The following is a 17,315-nucleotide window of genomic DNA, read 5'->3' as shown; positions in this document are numbered from 1 at the left end:
AAAGAGAAATGATTCCTGAACTTTGCTGTGGTTTTAGCATCCACCCATCCACTGAAAACACTTGGATTCCGAGAATGTGAGGAAATCCAATCTTATATTTGTTTTTTATGTAAACGTGTGTGCGCGTGCGCGCCAGAGACAGAGAGATGCGACTGTCCTTTTAGTTGAGCGTCTCCCCAAAGACGGTCTTCGCGTTCAAAGAGAAAATAAAACATGCAGAAAGGTTTAGTGGTTCGCAGGGTTTCCCCACTTTGAATATCAAATATATTCCAGAGCAGCATGTGGAGCTGGGCCAGAGAGGGACTTATTTATCATGTCCAAGACCAGCCCCCTCCTTATCAATGTGGAGGAAACTGCATAAATGTATTAAACGGTCAGTTCTAATTAGTTTTTGCTGTTTCACTGTAGTCCAAACCCAGTGGCGCTTTCTGCAACTTTATAAGTATCTTTTTCCTGTTTATTCCACATATGCACGAAGTACTTTCTATGGGAGGTAAAGATTTAACCTTAAACCATCATTTAGAAACTCGTTATCAATTGAAGTGGCATATGTAAAATGTTTCAATAAAGCCGATTGGGTGATCTTAAAGTAACCTGACAAACCTCTAATGTTCTTCTAATATAGGAACTCAATTCCAAAACATTTGGGATGCTGTGTGAGATGTAAATAAAAATAGAGTGCAATGATTTAGAAATATCAAATAGATATCTCATTCACAATAGAAAACAGAAAGTGAGACATTTTACTATTTCATGAAACATATTAGCTCCCATTGAATGTGTTGGCAGCAACGTGTCTTAGAAAAGTTGGGATGGGGGGCAACAAAAGGCTGGAAAAGTAAGTGAACAGCTGGAGGAACATTTTGCATCTAAAGCTGCATTTTGACAGCAGGAACCAGAGTCTTTAAGAAGACTGGCCTCTGTTTGGACTGCAGGACACAGGGGCTAAAAGGAGTAAGGCAACTAGTCTCCTCCGTTCCCAGACGTTAACAGACTGTTGTGAAAAGAAGAGAGGATGCGACATATTGGAGAACACGACTCAGTCCCAGCTTTATTAAAGCGTGTAGCTGCCATCACATTGAAGATGAGCTAATATTTTTCATTCAATGATAAAATTTCTGGTTTTACGTGTTCGATTGTCAATAAAATATCAGTTTGTGAGATTTTCAGATCTTTAAAGTTTTCTTTATTTACATTTTACAGTGTCTAACATTTTTTAATTAGGTTTGTAGATTCTGTTGTAACTCTAAAGTCTGTGACACTTCAAACATTTCCAGATATTTCAGGAATTCCTGCTGTATTACCTTTGTAGAGATGTTCCATCATGCAGAACTTTGTTTCATAACACAGGGATTCCTCCATTTACTTTGATTTTAATTCAATAGTATCAGACGGTATTCCTTCCCAGATAATTAATGTTTTGTCTCATCAGTTCCATTTAATTTGCTCATTTACAGCCATTTTTGCTTTTCAGGTCTGCATCACATTTCAAAGAAAATTGGGACGGGGGCAATTAAGGGCTTGCAGTGAGTTTGAAAAATAATCATGCTATTGATGTTATTTCAAACAGATGACGGTAGTCAGGATTAAGCACTAAAGCAGCATCGATGAAAGGCTGAGTCTTTCAGGAACAAAGATAGTTGGAGGATCTTCAGTTTTTTAACAGTTAATATAACAGTTAAATGTAATTGAATGGTTCAAGGAGTCAAGTGGAGTTTCAGAGTGTAAACGGCAAGGGAGGAAACCCATGTTGGACACCTATGATCTCTGGATCATTCAGACTCTGCATCAAGAACCGTGCTACAAAGCGGTAAGGTTCTTATTGTCCAATCTTTATTTTTTAAATGTGTTGCAGTAAGTGCTAAAATGAATCTCTATAAACAAATCAAATCATGACCCTGTAACATAGCGCAGATCAAAGCAATGGTCACAAATGTTAATAACTATGACAAAAAAGTGACGACTTACAAATCTGACAGGACAAATCACAGAAAACATAATTTAACCATACCCAAGCCCATTTAGTATGGTGCCACCATGTTTGAATTAAGTCATTCAAATAAATGCAATAAAATCACCATAAAAGCACTGCTGTATGCTGAAAATCCTCGTCAAGTCACAGAATCTAACACAGTAGTCAATTAAACAATCCAATCTGATTATTTTGTTCGATTGTCTTTAGTATTCTAATAGGTTTCAGTTTCAATGGGCCTTCTTTCTTTTCTATTGCCTCGGTTGTGGCGCCCTCTAGTGGTAAATTGGCTCTCAAGCCTAACCTAGCGGAACCTAAAGAAGTGGGCACTTCCAAGAATACGGACATGTTTTGGTGTAACACACAACATCCGTGTGGGGCTCCAAGTTGTCCTTATACGACATGTGTATGTCAAAACGTTACTCAGATGCCCGTTTGAACCTGCTTTGTGTAAGTACAATCTTATCGTTAAAATTGCCATATGCCAGCAAATGTTTTCGACTTTTGGATAAATAGGTGAAGGATTAACGCTTTTATCGCGCTCTGCACACGTTAGCGTTAGCTAAGTTAAGCTAGCATGTCAACAAACTTTAAACTTTGCTTTAACTACTGTGACACTGAGCATTTATTCAATTTTCGCAACATTTTGGCACTCGTCGTTCCTTTACTACCTACTAATGTGATACTGACTAGCTAATTTGCACCGCGTGGATAACTTCTCAGTTTTAAATCAGCCGCAGAAATGGACAGATTTACATGAATAGTTCTGCTAATTCACACGATGACATCAACGTGTTTATGAGTTTTCACTGCTGCAAAGTGCTGAGGTGGGTAATGAAGTCCCGGTCACAACTGTGAGTACAGAATGTATGATAAGTTTTAAGGGTAAATTCAAATGAACCGATTGAATGCAGTGTGAGTATTTTGATAAAATGTAAGTTGAAAGCCACCAAAACAATTATTTCATGTAAGGTATACAAATGCAGACACGAAATGTACACTGGACAAAATTATTTAACGGGTCTAAACTAGTGATTTAACCTAAATAAAACAAATACCACTGATGCTTGCAAGGTAGGTGTGGATTTAAGGAAAAAAAATATTAAGTGTGTTAAATTAGTTGCAGTTATGAGAAAGACACAACGCAAAACATTTGAAGAGCTTCAGGCAGATGTGGAGCTTTCTGGAGTGATCCACACACTGTAAACAGAATGACGTTGGTGTCCATGAATGAATGCCAGAAAGAGTCAAAGAAGAATGCAAAATTGAATAGATAAGCTACAGTTTAAAAAGATTATATGTGATGAGCAAAATATACCAAAGCAGAGATGTTTAGAAACAAGCTGCATCAGTTTAAAAAATGGAGCCCTGAAGGAATAAATCAGCCTGCCTTCTGTCAAACATGGACGAGGTTCTATCGCTCTGCGGGGCTGCTTATCTGGCTCCGGTGCAAGAGGACTGATAAAAACCAGAAACTTAACGAGCCACTATTTGGTGGAAATATGTTAAACAATAACAGACCAATGTCCAATGTCTTTGGACCTCAGGAAAGCCTCCTTGAAATTCTTTGAAGGGATCTTTAAATTGCTGCTGCTGCAAAAAGGACGCCTGTAAACTTAAAGGAGAAGTTTTTTTTTTTTTTTAAAACCTGGACGTTATTTCTGGCGTATTTTAAACGGCGGAAAGTACTTTAGGTGGTGCTACATTTAAAATGCTTGAATGCAAAACATTCAAGTGTTTAAGTGTACAGATGTCCTCTTTGGCAGCAGCAAACTGCAGCTGTTAGAGTCTTAATTGTCCTGCAGTTGTATATTAGGGAAGTTTAAAAGTCTCAAACCTTTTCTGGCTGCTGATGTTCAACAACTCTGTATTTTTTTATTTAAATATTCGGATTTGACAGAATTTTCTTAGTTTTCTTTAGATGTAAAGGGTTAAAAAAATTCTGTCGAGTGTACAATTTGATTGTCTTTTGTTGAGTAACTTTAGATATTATTCTAGAATATTCTTGATTTACACAGTTAGTTCATTTGCATCTATTTCAGAAGGTGTTTTTGTGTGTTTAGAAGTCTCTTTATATGTGTGCTGTCACTAGAATTCATCAATGTGCTTATTTCTGCGATGATCTGTTATGTTTCCAGACTGTAGACGGCAAATTTCTTTGAAACCCTTCTTGCTGCATCTAAATCATGAGTGGCTCAAAGCCGGACATCCTTTGGTCTCCTCACCACCCGGACCGCTATGTCATCTGTGACTCTGAACTGGGACTGTACAGTATCGGACCGGTGGGCAGTGCAGAAGCAAAGCCTGGCACTCTGTCACTCTCTGAAGAAACTGCTGCTACTTTACTCGCCATTAACTCTGACACTCCTTACATGAAATGTGTGGCCTGGTACCCAAAGCATGAGCCTGAGTGTTTACTCGCTGTGGGCCAAGCAAACGGCAGAGTTGTGCTCACCAGCTTGGGCCAGAGCCACAACTCCACATGTAAAGAGCTGGTGGGGAAAGAGTTTGTGCCCAAACACGCTCGTCAATGCAACACTTTGGCCTGGAACCCTGTGGACAGTAACTTACTGGCTGCTGGCTTGGACAAGCACAGGGCAGATTTCTCTGTCCTTATATGGGACATTAGCAGTAAGTTTGCCCCAGAGACCAGTGTGGCAGCTGAGAAAATCCGTCTCTCGTCTCTAGATTTGGACTCAAGCTCTGTAGTGACCAAGCCATTGTATGAGTTAGGGCAGAACGATGCTTGCCTGTCCCTGTGCTGGCTGCTTCGTGACCCAAAGCTTCTGTTGGCTGGAATGCACAGGAACCTTGCAATATTCGATCTGAGAAACACAAGCCAGAAAACATTTGTCAACACCAAGGCCATCCAGGGGGTGACGGTAGACCCACACTTTCACGACCGTGTGGCCTCTTTCTTTGAGGGGCAAGTAGCCATTTGGGACCTAAGGAAGTTTGAGAAGCCTGTGCTCACGCTCACAGAGCAGCCCAAACCGCTCACAAAGGTATGGTGGGGCTTCCTTTTCTCCTTCATTTTTTGTTGCCTCATGCAGTAGATCTTGTACGGTTTATGCAGTGATGCTTTGCCCTGCTCATTTTCAGGTGGCGTGGTGTCCAACTCGTACCGGCCTGCTGGCCACGCTGACACGTGACAGCAATATCATCCGCCTGTACGACATGCAACATGCCCCTACGCCCATCGGTGATGAGACGGAGCCCACCATCATCGAGCGAAGTGTGCAGCCCTGTGAAAGCCAGATTGGCAGCTTTGCTTGGCACCCCTCCTCTCAGAACCGCATGGTGGTGGTGTCTGCGGCCAACCGCGTCATGACAGACTTCACGGTGTTTGAGCGAATCTCCCTGGCCTGGAGCTCCACCACCTCGCTCATGTGGGCGTGCGGTAGACATTTATACGAATGCGTCGAGGATTCAGCTGAAGGAGCGGAGAGCGTGATTGAGAAAGATATAGCCACTAAGATGAAGCAAAGGGCTCAGTCCAGGTACGGACACGATACCGTCCAGGTTTGGAGGAACCACCTGCTGGCGGGAGGGAACGACCCTGAGCTCAAGTCCTTGTGGTATGATCTGTTCTATATCCTTTTTCAGGGTGAAGTCGCACAGGTGCATGTGAAGAAGGGTTGTGGTGCTTTTTAATAATCACCTAAGTATTTGTCATGTAAAACATTAGAAAACTGCAAAATTTCCATCAGAGTTTTCTAGAGTCAGTGAAAAAGGTGTTTTAAAAGCTTGTTTTAAACATCCCATCATTTCCTCTTTCTATTTCTGCATGCAGAATTACTTCAGGGATAAATCTGTCACTTCATTTTCTTTTGAAGGTTTTCTTCGTATCACTTGATCAAATTAATCTCGCAGCTCGGCCAATTCAACGGTTTGAATGATAAAAAGGTCCCTAAGAAATAATCTGAGGAGTTTGACTCTGATGGGGGCTCATGGCTGCATAGTCTCCTCCTTCTCTGCCAATCCAACGTGGACACATCACAATTTTGCATGAAGGCTCCACACATGCCGTCGGTGTAATGTTATGATACATGTAGTATTTCCAGTTTAGCCTTTATCTAAACCACCTGCTGATATTACAGCTTTCAACAAACTAGCACTCTTAGCAGCCAGGGTTAAATGTTTCTCCTCAATATCTCAACATGGATCATTGTAAGGAACACAAATGTAACTGATAAGAAGATGTGCTACCAAGCACTCTTCTTTGCTTTGCCCTTAGAGGCCCATAATTTTGAACATTCATTTTAGTTAGACTTGCTTCCAAAGACATTATGTTGTAGTTATTGTTTTTCATGTTAACTTTTTGAAATATTTAGTTTAGGAAAAACAGATAAAAAGCTGGCAAAGAGTTATTTTTAGTGGAGACACGAATGTATTTTTTGTAACATTAAGAGAAAAAGTAGATTTTGTGAATCAATTTGAAGTTTAGTTTCTATAGTACAAATGTACTCATTTCCCCTTTTTCTGTACTCTTCTGGTTAAAACTAACAACTTTCATATATGTTGAATCATGCATGTGTTGTACCATTATTATTTAGTCTTTTATTACATCTTTATACTAGTTTATTATTTAGTTTTTTTATTGCAAAATCTGTTACAATTCCTATGAAAGTATCACTTATGAAGCAGTGTGCAGAGGATATGGAGCTGAAACTGCAGGGGAACAAACAGTCTTTGGTTTATTCTGGTATCAAGAACATTGTCAAGACCAGCTCAGGTAAGAAAATACACCACCGAACCTTTGTTAAACAGTATTTGCAAACAATCCTCAGGCATTACAGAAACTTGCTCATTGAGTTTTCTGTCCTTGTCTTGCTGGTGCATGAAGGGACGACGGAAAGTCGCAGATGCTGGACTGGCTCGGACCGGCAGACAGACGTTCCGCGCTTACACAGCGAGGAACGCTGCCTCGCCCTGCGGCTCTGCGGCTGGATCAGCCGGGGTCCCGACATAGACGTGGAGATCTTCCTGCGATCGCTGGAGCAGGAACATGAGTGGGAGCGGGCGGCTGCCATCGCTCTGTTCAACCTGGACATCCGCCGTGCAATCCAGATCCTCAACAAGGGAGCCACCACCGAGAAGGGTGAGTGCGGGAGCATGTGAACGGCTGTCGGATCAGTAAGCACTCTCTCTCTGGCTTTGCACTTTGAACTATTGTTTCACCTTTCAAAAGCAAATATCAACCTTAACCTAAAGTCCCAAATTTCCAATGAAGGAGAAAACGAAGAATTCGCAGGTGAATTTGGTTGGAACAAAGTAAAGTCCCGCTATATGTGGCATAAATGGCTTCTGCAGTTAAAGTAGAGTTTCTACCAGCCATGAAGCCCTGCAACATAAGGACCAATGTTTTGATATGTGTTGTGAGCAAAAACATGTTGTGTGATTATGGAATGCAATCTGATAGCGTAAGTTATGTTAAACACAAAGCAAGAGCCTTAAACCAAATGTAATCAAGTTCTTGAGAGGAGAAAATGTGGCATTTGAGAAACACGCGTTCCACAACAGTGAAGTGCTTTTCACACCGAGGTTTAGTGAAAGGTGTTGTTTGCACACATGTGACTAAGAAAAAATCCCACCAATGTGGGTCAAACATTCTTCTGTTGTGTGCTCTAATGAATGTTTCCTGAGCATGAGTGATGGAGTCATTCATTAGATAAGATGTGTCAACATTTCCTTTTTTTCCAAATGCTAAAATATTTTGAGGTAGTGGATGAATTTAGTGTGACATTTTCCCAGCCTCGTGCAGTGGCCTACGGTATCGTGCAGAAGTCTTGGGCCACCCCTCATTTCTTTATACGTTACTTCCAAGCAGCCAGACTTTCTTCTAATCTTTCAAAGTGCTCTTGAGCAAAAGTTCTAAGATCTCAAACTGTTCTTTGAACATTAGCTTCTTTTTTTCACTCATTTTCAGTCCATTCATTGTACCTGACTATTTTCAGAGGAAAGTGTGTTTTCTTTTTTCTTTCTTTCAGCACTGACTTATGAATCATTCAAGCATAAAACATGCACCTAACTCCAGGGATGAACCAGTGTTGTGTCTAAACATGACAAACAACTTTGCAAAGAATAATATTTTCCACACTGTTCTTGAAGAAATGAGGGGTGGTCCAAGATTTTTGCATAGTGCTGTATGGTCATAACACCTAATTTTCAACAAACCCTCTTTGTAATTTGCATGACCCTCCTTTATTATTGTTTGTGTAGCCTTTTTTGTCTGATGTGATCTAACTTTAGCGCCAAAGAAATGGTACCTAATCACCAAATCCACACACTGCAGTATATATACATTTTCAGCCCATCTGTCACTGCGTCCTGGCAACCTTCAGTGTGATTCATGAGGCGTGTGTGCAGCTGCTCTCTGCTTCAGCAGACCAGATGAATGCTAAATGAATTAGCTCACTAAGTAAAGCATTAGCTTGAAAGAATTAGCTGTTGTTGCTTGCACCGCTTCAGCCCGTATGCCTGAAAAGACACAATCGAGTGCTATACTTTTAAATGGCATGTCAGTTTTGTACACGTAATCTGTTTTAGATTATGTAATTTTGCTACTTTAGATGTGGAGGTTTGAACAGCTCAAAACTCACCAAATGGCTATTAACAATCACACCTAAATAAGCTATTTTAGCTGTTTGATCATTGGAAAACGGTCTTGACTGCAGGACAGTACAGCTATAGTAAAAATCTGTCTACACACATCATGAATGGCTTTTCAGCCACAATAAGGGACAACTACAGAAGAAGAAACCCATACCTCATTCCCAGACCTGCATGTTGCAATGCAGTAGCTAAGTTATGAATCATTTTAATATGAAACATTTTACAGTGTCAAACAGTCCCAGCCTCTATGAAAACGTTGTTTATTTGATCTTAAAATAAGCTTAAAATCTTTTTTTTTTTGAATGCTATTCTTTGATAAATGCTACTGCGGCACAGTTATGATCAGAGATATATGGCATTGTTTGTAATGGTTTCCTCTCCCAAAAAGAACCAGGAGAAACTCATCCATGCATTCATCTCCAGTAGACTCGATTACTGTAATGCTCTATTAACTGAACTTCCCAAAAAGAGCATTAAACATCTGCAGCTCCTCCAGAACGCTGCTGCTGGAGTTTTAACCAGAACTAAGAGATCTGAACACATCACACCAGTTTTAAAATCTTTACACTGGCTTCCAGTCAGTCACAGAATAGATTTTAAAAGTCTGCTGATGGTTTACAAATCCCAGAATGGTTTAGGCCCAAAATACATCTGTGATATGTTCAGAGAATATAAAGCCAGCAGAGCTCTTAGATCCAAGGACTCAGGTCAGCTGGTCCAGTCCAGAGTCCAGACTAAACATGGAGAAGCAGCATTTAGCTGTTATGCTGTAAACAAACAGACATTTTTAAATCCAGGTTTAAAAACATTTCTTTTCTCATGTGTCTATGCATGAAATCTGCACGATATCTTTGAACTTATCTGGACTGCTGTTTTTAAATTCATTTAAATTATTTTATTTGTTTCTCTTTATATTCTTTTATGTATTTTTAATGCTTCTTCCACTCCCTGCTGCAATGCTTTTATTTTATGTAAAGCACTTTGTATTGTTTGTACATGAAATGTGCTATACAAATAAATTTGATTTGATTTGATAATCATCATATACAAGTCATAAAGTTGCAAAGAGCCTTAAAGTGCAATGCCACTGTTGGCCCCTAGGCTTGGGCACCAATAGACAAATTAAAGTAATTAGATTTTTCCTGCAAGTCATGATGGTGTTGTTAGTGAGATTCTACTCATTAGTTGGCTTTTGGTCATTTTTCACCCCCCGCTCCAACCTCATGTTGAACTACGGTTGCCCAAAACAGATCCGTAAGTTGGCCAGCTGCTGAACTGAAGGCTTTAAAATGGCAGCTCACAAACCAGTGGGTTTTTACCATATTGCCTACGTCCATTTGCTATATGCAGCCTTTAGAAACAACCATAACCCAAAGGCCTTCAGTGTAACCCCCGCACTGTGGAGCTTATTTATATTTTCAGATGTGTTTCTCCTGAACATGATTCTGCACTTACAGTAAAGACAGTTGTCCTTAAATAAATCTCTGGCCTCTTCTTACTCACAGGTGACCTGAACTTGAATGTGGTTGCCATGGCTCTGTCAGGCTACACGGACGAAAAGTCCTCCCTGTGGAGGGAGATGTGCAGCTCTCTGAGGCTCCAGCTGAAGAATCCCTACCTCTGCATCATGTTTGCCTTCCTCACCAGTGAGCCCGGAGCCTACGATGGCGTGCTGGTATTGGATCACTTTGTATGATGGACTTTTTGCTCGTTAGTGAACAGAAAAAAATAAATCATTTATCAGGGCACCTTTTGTTGAGATTTCATGAAAAAGGTTTATGTATTCTCAACTCAGTGATGTATTGGCAGGTAATAATTCAGGTGTAGAGGAAGAGGCGTGTTTTACATTTCTGTCATCAGTGTTAAGCCATAAAACACTTGTGGGGAAAGGAACCTTTGCCCAGAACAGAGTGTTTTGTTTCTGCTTTTTTCCTCTTTCAGTTGCATCAGATTCTGGCACGTTATGTCTTCTGATGAAACTCAATAATAGGAAGATCTTGTTATTCGTTTTCCAGCCATCTTGGTTTTTGAGAACTGATGAGGTGGCACAGATGTTGGCTTTACTGTCTCAGATTAGAGCGCCACTGCAGTGCCATTTAGCAGGCTCACAGTCTGTGGAATGAATTTAAAAAAAGCACATCAAAAACGAAGCATTTCCCCCAACTTTGTGTGAAAACAACGTCCTCTTGTCCTTTTTAATAAATATGAAACTTTGATTTTGTTTCAGTATGAGAGCAGCGTTGCTGTACGGGACCGGGTTGCCTTTGCCTGCATGTTTCTCAGCGATGCTCAGGTAACTGCAAAGTAAACCTCAAAGTACTTTGTATGCACTTGATAGAGCTGCATCTGAGTCAGTTTTGGTTAAGTGGGTTTCTCTTGGGTATTTTCTCGCAGCTCCCACGTTACATCGACAAACTGACCAATGAGATGAAAGAGGCTGGCAACCTGGAGGGCATCCTGCTTACGGGGCTGACTAAGGATGGTGTGGATCTTATGGAGAGTTACGTAGACCGAACTGGAGATGTCCAGACTGCCAGTTTCTGCATGCTTAAGGTACAAATTATGCAAAAGTATACTTTCTTTACACTTAAAGCACATTCACACCTAATGGGATTAAAAAGCAGTGGACTCATAGCTTGCATATGACACTGGGCCACAGACTTTTAAATCTGTAGAAGGGAGTCTTATGCTTGAAGCATCTACCTAAATGAGCTACATTAAAAACAAATACTGTTGGGGAAAAAATTATAAATCTGGTTCACAGCTTCAACTTAATTGGCACCTGTTGTAAGATACAAAGCAAAGCAAAGCATGTGTCTCTGAAAAGTAACACTTAAGTCATTAAAGTGGTTGAGCAGGTCTGTTACTTTACGAGAATCCTCCTGGTTTAATGTTTTCTTGTTCTGACCTGCCTCTGAGAAGAAAACTGCTATTTAGCAAAGGTATCCACAACCATGCAGTATGTCAAATACCATGCGTAGATGTATGTGCAGTCATGTGAAAAACAAAGGAGACACCTTACGTATCAGGACATAAGGAATATCTGGTTCTTACCAGATCCTCGAGTTAGATAAATACAACCTCAGATCAACTGTAACGCTTAACATATTATGCTTTGTCATCATTTGTTTAAGAAAAACTCTTGAAAAAAAAGCAAAACAAGTGTGTGAAACAGCTAAGTATACCCTGCTGTCATAAGAATTAAGAGGGTAATTAGCAGCCAGGTTCTGCTAATCAAATTTACTTGATTAATTGATCACGAGTAAGTGTGAGCAGCTTTTATAAAGTAAGTTTGCTGGTTTTGAGCTTTCAGATGCATGTTAACACCCTATATAAAGAAGGAAATATACCAGCAATGATCTTAGAAAAGCATTTGTTGCTGCCCATCAATCTGGAACGGGTTATAAGGCCATTTCCAAACTATTTAGAGTCCATAATTCTACAGAGAGAAAGATTATTCACAAGTTGAAAACATTAAAGACAGCTGCCAATCTTCCCAGGAGTGGAGGTCCCAGCAAGTTCACCCCCAGGCCAAAAACCCAGGAGCTCCATCTCAGACTCTGCAGGCCTCAGTTAGCATGTTAAATGTTTAAGTTCATGACAGCACAGTTAGAAAAAGACAAGTATGGTTTGTTTGGAAGGTTTGCAGGTGAAAGCCTCTTCTCTCTAAAAAGAACATGGCAGCACAGCTTAGGTTTGCAAAGCTGCATCTGAACAAACCACAAGACTTCTGAAACAATGTCCTTTGGACAGAGCAGACCAAAGTGGAGATGTTTGCTCATAATGCACAGCAGCACGTTTGGATACAACCAGTGCTTCTGATAAAATCCCACAAATCTCTATGAACTAAAGCAGCTTTGTACAGATAAGAATTACATCTTGGTTTGGTTTGTGTTAATTAAATGAAATGATGTAATTTTATGTGTTGTCGTCTTCTGATGTTTTTTACCTTAAGAACTAGTAAATGCCAGATGTTTTACTTAATATAGAGGTCTTTTTCACATGACTATATCTGGGGAATGAGTGTTGAAAGGATTGAACAGACTTCCTGTGCTGAACCCACACTGAAATAAAAAGGTGAAATGAGCCTTTACGTATATAATCTCTCCCAACAGGGTTCCCCGGGTGAAGTGCTGAAAGACCCTCGAGTCCAATGTTGGATAGAAAACTACCGCAATTTGCTGGATGCGTGGAGATTCTGGCACAAACGGGCCGAGTTTGATATCCTCAGAGGCAAGCTGGACCCCAGCTCCAAACCACTGGCACAGGTAGTTCAAGTTGGGAGAGCAGGTGGAGCTGAAATGATCCTTACGTGTGAAGATGTTGTGTTTCATTTACAGAAAATAACTTAAAAGTCGGACTCTGGATAATTGTTCCTTTGTGTTCCTCTCCAGGGCTAACGATCAATAACTAAATATGAGTTAAAATGATGGTTGACACTTGCAGCCATGCATACTTGTATTAGCAGTTTAGTTTAACATGTTTAGTTCTTTGCTGCACATGAACTCTCATAACCAAACAATGCTTGCGCTGCTTGTTACAGCTCAGGCAGGTTTGTGCCAGGCAGCCTGACGAGTGTCGGCGAACTTCATATCTCTCACAGCTCTGCTCTCCAGCTGCTCTCATAAAACCTGTAGTGTTGTTTTGTTTCCCCTTTTTGTATTTTTGTGAGACATCTCTTCCAAACATCATTTTTAATAAGGCTTTATACTAAAAAAAAAAAGGATTTTATGTGTGTAAGCTGGTACGTACGTAGAACTTGGGCATACCTGTTGCTTTGCTGACATTCCTGTAATCACCGTTAAACATGTTGGGGTTATTCCTGTATTATCTGATACTTATCTCCCTCTCTCTTGAAAAATTAAATCCCGACAGCTGGTGAGCATGTGCTTGTTCGTTTTTCCCTCGTGCTCGCAGGTTCTTATCTAGTGACCTTTGTGTTTGCTCTCGGCAGGTGTTCGTGAGCTGCAACTTCTGTGGGAAGTCCATCTCCTACAGCTGCTCGGCGATGCCTCACCAGGGCCGTGGCTTCAGCCAATATGGCGTCAGCGGCTCACCTACCAAGTCAAAAGTCACGAGTTGCCCTGGCTGCAGGAAACCACTGCCACGGTGTGCCCTCTGCCTTATGAATATGGGCACACCTGTTTCCAATTGCCCAGGTAAAAAGGATTATGTAGACAGATCTGAAGCAGAGATCTACAGTAACATGCATGCACTGCAGAGCAGCTATAAACCTGAGCATTTCCAGTATATATGTACTTTAGTGTTTAAAGGCGGTTTGCACCTGAACATTTACTGTCCCCTTATTGCTGTGATGCCCCTCATAGCAACACTGACAGTCAAATTGAATGGATATTGACTCATGGATAAATCTTTTGGCAGGAACTGGAAAGTCAGATGAGAAAGTGGACTTGACAAGGGAGAACAAACTAGCTAAGTTCAACAACTGGTTCACCTGGTGTCACAACTGTCGACACGGTGGCCACGCAGGTCACATGCTCAGCTGGTTCAGGTAGGACGAGTAGACGTGTGTAATTCATTTTCAGGCAACGTGGTCACAGCAGAAGTTTATGTTTCATGTTTGATTCTGTAGCAGAAACAGAAAAAGTAAAAACACAAATTCATTTAAATTATCAAACAAAATGGAATTTGTTTTTCATATGAAGCCTTAACAGATAGTGACAAAAATATCTGAAATATTTCAAATATTTGGCATAAAATGTAGGAAAAATGGTTTTACGTCTGCAGAGTACAAAGTTCTTCTCCTCTCTCTTTTAGTATTTTAACATAGGAAATGATTTTTATTGATTTTATAAAAAAAAAACTCTTCCTCTTTTTTTATCTGTTGCTTGTAGATAAATCTCAATTGACCTTTAAGGTTTGCTCAAGTTGGGATAGTTGCACCTTGCTGTTCCATCTGTAAAGTGCAGAGTGACATTTTATCTTTGTGTGGAAAGGTCTGTTGATCATTATACAATCAGGCTCCCATCGTATTATATTTTACTCCCATTTCTGGTGTAAAAGGAGTATAAAAATAAGATATTTGAAAAAAGAATGATCCACACTGCTCTTTTTTAAAATAAATAAATAAATAAATAAATTCTCTGAAAATGACAAGTTTAAACATCAAGTAAGGCTATCTGGGTTTTTGTGGCCAAATTAACTTTCTAAAACGCCAAATTAGGAAAAAAAACGTTAACGTTACGTTAACCTTCTCCGTAGCTTGCGTCGACTCCTGGGTTTTGAGTTATCTTGGATGGTGGAAACACAGTGGAAACGTGTTTTTGTGGTTGGACCAGTCAGGAGCAAAGCAGAAAAGGAGTGTCCACACTTTTGTTTGGAACAAGTCCAAAAGCCAGACTTCGATGGCATGGGATTGTAGCCGTGCATTTTATTAACAAAAAATGTAAAAGCTAATTCTGCAACACAACACCGGCATGGCTGAGGAGAAACAGAGTATGGCCTGCAGTCCTGATTTAAGACCTGTTTGCAGGAAGAATTGGACAAAATAACACCTGAAACTTTTTCAAAACTTGGTATCATCAATGTCTTAAATGCCTTAAATGCTGTGAAAAGGAATGACATCATTACAAAATGTTAAAAGCTTTACATTTAGCTTTTTTGGGAATGTGTTGCAGGTCTAAAATAAAATTAAGTTGATTTGACAAACATGAAATATCTTGGGTCAATACTGTCTACAATGAAATAGAATTTATTTATCAAGCTGCCAAATAGTTTTTTCTAATCTGGGATAGTTTTTTTTCAATCTTTTTATTGTTAACTTTTATTTCTCAAACTGACGCTCATATGTCTGTTGCAGGGACCACACAGAGTGCCCAGTGTCTGCTTGTACGTGTAAATGCATGCAGCTGGACACCACAGGAAACCTGGTGCCCTCAGACAGCAGCTAAACAGGAGACGCTTGTTGGAAACTGAAGCCAAACACCAGCCTGAAGCCAAGCAGTGCAGGTTCACTTCTGTGCTCGCCACACCGACAACAGGGCAGGGGTGCCGGCGGTGTCCATCTCTGAAGTTGCTGCTGGAACGGAAAAAACAATACTATTGAATAATAGTCTAGCGAATGTCATGTAATAACAGAGCTCTATTTGAAGAAGGGAAGTAGTGTGGGTTACTGATGTGACTAATTGAATTAATAGCAGAAAGGGAGCAAATGCTAACTCTGTGCTCTATGAATGAAAATTACACTCAGGAGACATATAAGAGGCTCATCTGTAATCAGCCTCTTCCAATCTAACCTGAATCAGGATTCTGGTTTTACAGTGATCTGTTTAATTTAAAAGAAGAAGAAAAAAAAAAAATCAAATGTCCACTCACGCAACACGTAAACGTGTGATCACAGATGCCAATATGTCTGAAGTATATTTTTTTGGCTTGTTCTTTAATAGCTATTTAATGTCTTATGTTTGTCTAATGAAAAGATCTTTACATACCTCATAAAAGCATTGTTCAGGGTGGGAGACGACACCCGGGTGACAGCACTGCCAGTCTCTTCGTGATCCCCTCTGCCACTCTTCATCTGGCATTAAGCGGGAGGGGCTTCCAGCCTGAGGGACAGTTTTGGGAAAAAAGGATAAGGAATTAGAGAAGCGAGGGGTGGTGGGGAGGAGGAGGCGGCGAGTGGGAGGGTGCGACTGTATTCACCAGCCAACTCCAGGCCTGTGGTCAATGAAAGAAGCTCCCCAGAAAACAGCAGCTGCTCGGCACTCTGACAAGACCCTCCAGATTGTTCCCCTCATAAAGAACCTCAGCTGCCGGAACACTATTGACTCAAAGACAGGGCGAGAGAACAGACAGCCTGAGCCCTGTATACCCCCCTCCCTCCTACGCCCTCCACATATACACACTATGCCCTCTCTTTATCTCCTTGAAATTTCCAAATTGCTCCCAAAAACTATGCATGCCGCACATCAATCCAAGGATGGGCGCCATCTGTGGGGGGAACGCCTTGTATAAACCACATTGTAAATTGGTTTTGTCTTTCTTTGCCTCCCTCCCCGCACAGTAACTATCCCGGGGACGCATTGTAAGTGAGAGGCCGCCTGCACCAGAGCTGGCTAAATCACTTAGTCATGGAATAAGGAGGTGGAGGTGAGGAGGAGTGTGGTGGGGGGGCGGGCACAGGAGCTACTGTATGCAGCATTCACCAAGATCTCTTCCCTGTGTGGGAGGTTTTATAGGCTTCCATGTCCTTTTGTGAACCGGTTTGGAGTAGGGCTGACAAATTGGCGAGCCGTGTAGCGTCTCGAAAAACAGAGTGGCTGGAATTTTATCCTTTCAGTGTTTTTTGTGTTTGCCTTTTAAATAAATCCCTTCTGACAAATTGGAGCACTGCTGAATGGGGGTGTTTTCAATAAGTTTACATGGTTAGTTTTTACATTATGTTCCATAGACACAGATGCCGTGGGTTTTTTCGGTCATGTGCTTATATGATTTGTGCATATTCGACCCATGGGAACTCTCACAGAATCACAAACCATTAGTACAGAGGAAAAAATAGAACCTGGACGTCAGAACTACTCAAGCAGTTAAACTCTGTATAAGCTCAAAATGAAGGTTCTTCTTGACAATAGCTGCCAAAACGACAATCCCATTACAAGGCAGTTGCTATTTCCCAAACTTTCAACTCTATACTGTAATCTTCCAAAGTAGATCTGGTTTTCCTGGTTGTCATGGAATAGTCATCTACACTGGATTGGAGGTTGAGGTT

The 17,315-nt window shown here is 40.8% G+C and overlaps 1 protein-coding gene across 2 annotated transcripts; it reads left to right on the top strand.

The window, feature by feature from the left end:
- Positions 1-2,331: 2,331 nt before the first annotated feature.
- Positions 2,332-16,931, top strand: mios (missing oocyte, meiosis regulator, homolog (Drosophila)). 2 transcript variants are annotated; one of them, XM_075466218.1, is made up of 12 exons: positions 2,332-2,422; positions 4,111-4,977; positions 5,075-5,564; positions 6,609-6,707; positions 6,819-7,073; positions 10,093-10,262; positions 10,815-10,880; positions 10,982-11,140; positions 12,703-12,855; positions 13,542-13,746; positions 13,970-14,099; positions 15,408-16,931. In XM_075466218.1, exons 2-12 carry the CDS (start codon positions 4,159-4,161, stop codon positions 15,496-15,498), a joined length of 2,637 nt encoding a protein of 878 aa, XP_075322333.1. In that variant the 5' UTR covers positions 2,332-2,422; positions 4,111-4,158; the 3' UTR covers positions 15,499-16,931. The 2 variants fall into 2 exon arrangements, with proteins under 2 accessions (XP_075322333.1, XP_075322332.1); XM_075466217.1 differs by having other exon boundaries at positions 10,093-10,277.
- The last annotated feature ends 384 nt before the right edge of the window (positions 16,932-17,315 follow it).

The sequence above is a fragment of the Odontesthes bonariensis genome, chromosome 5 (assembly GCF_027942865.1).
Source record: "Odontesthes bonariensis isolate fOdoBon6 chromosome 5, fOdoBon6.hap1, whole genome shotgun sequence".
NCBI classification, from domain to species: domain Eukaryota; kingdom Metazoa; phylum Chordata; class Actinopteri; order Atheriniformes; family Atherinopsidae; genus Odontesthes; species Odontesthes bonariensis.
This window is presented reverse-complemented; position numbering and strand designations above follow the sequence as displayed.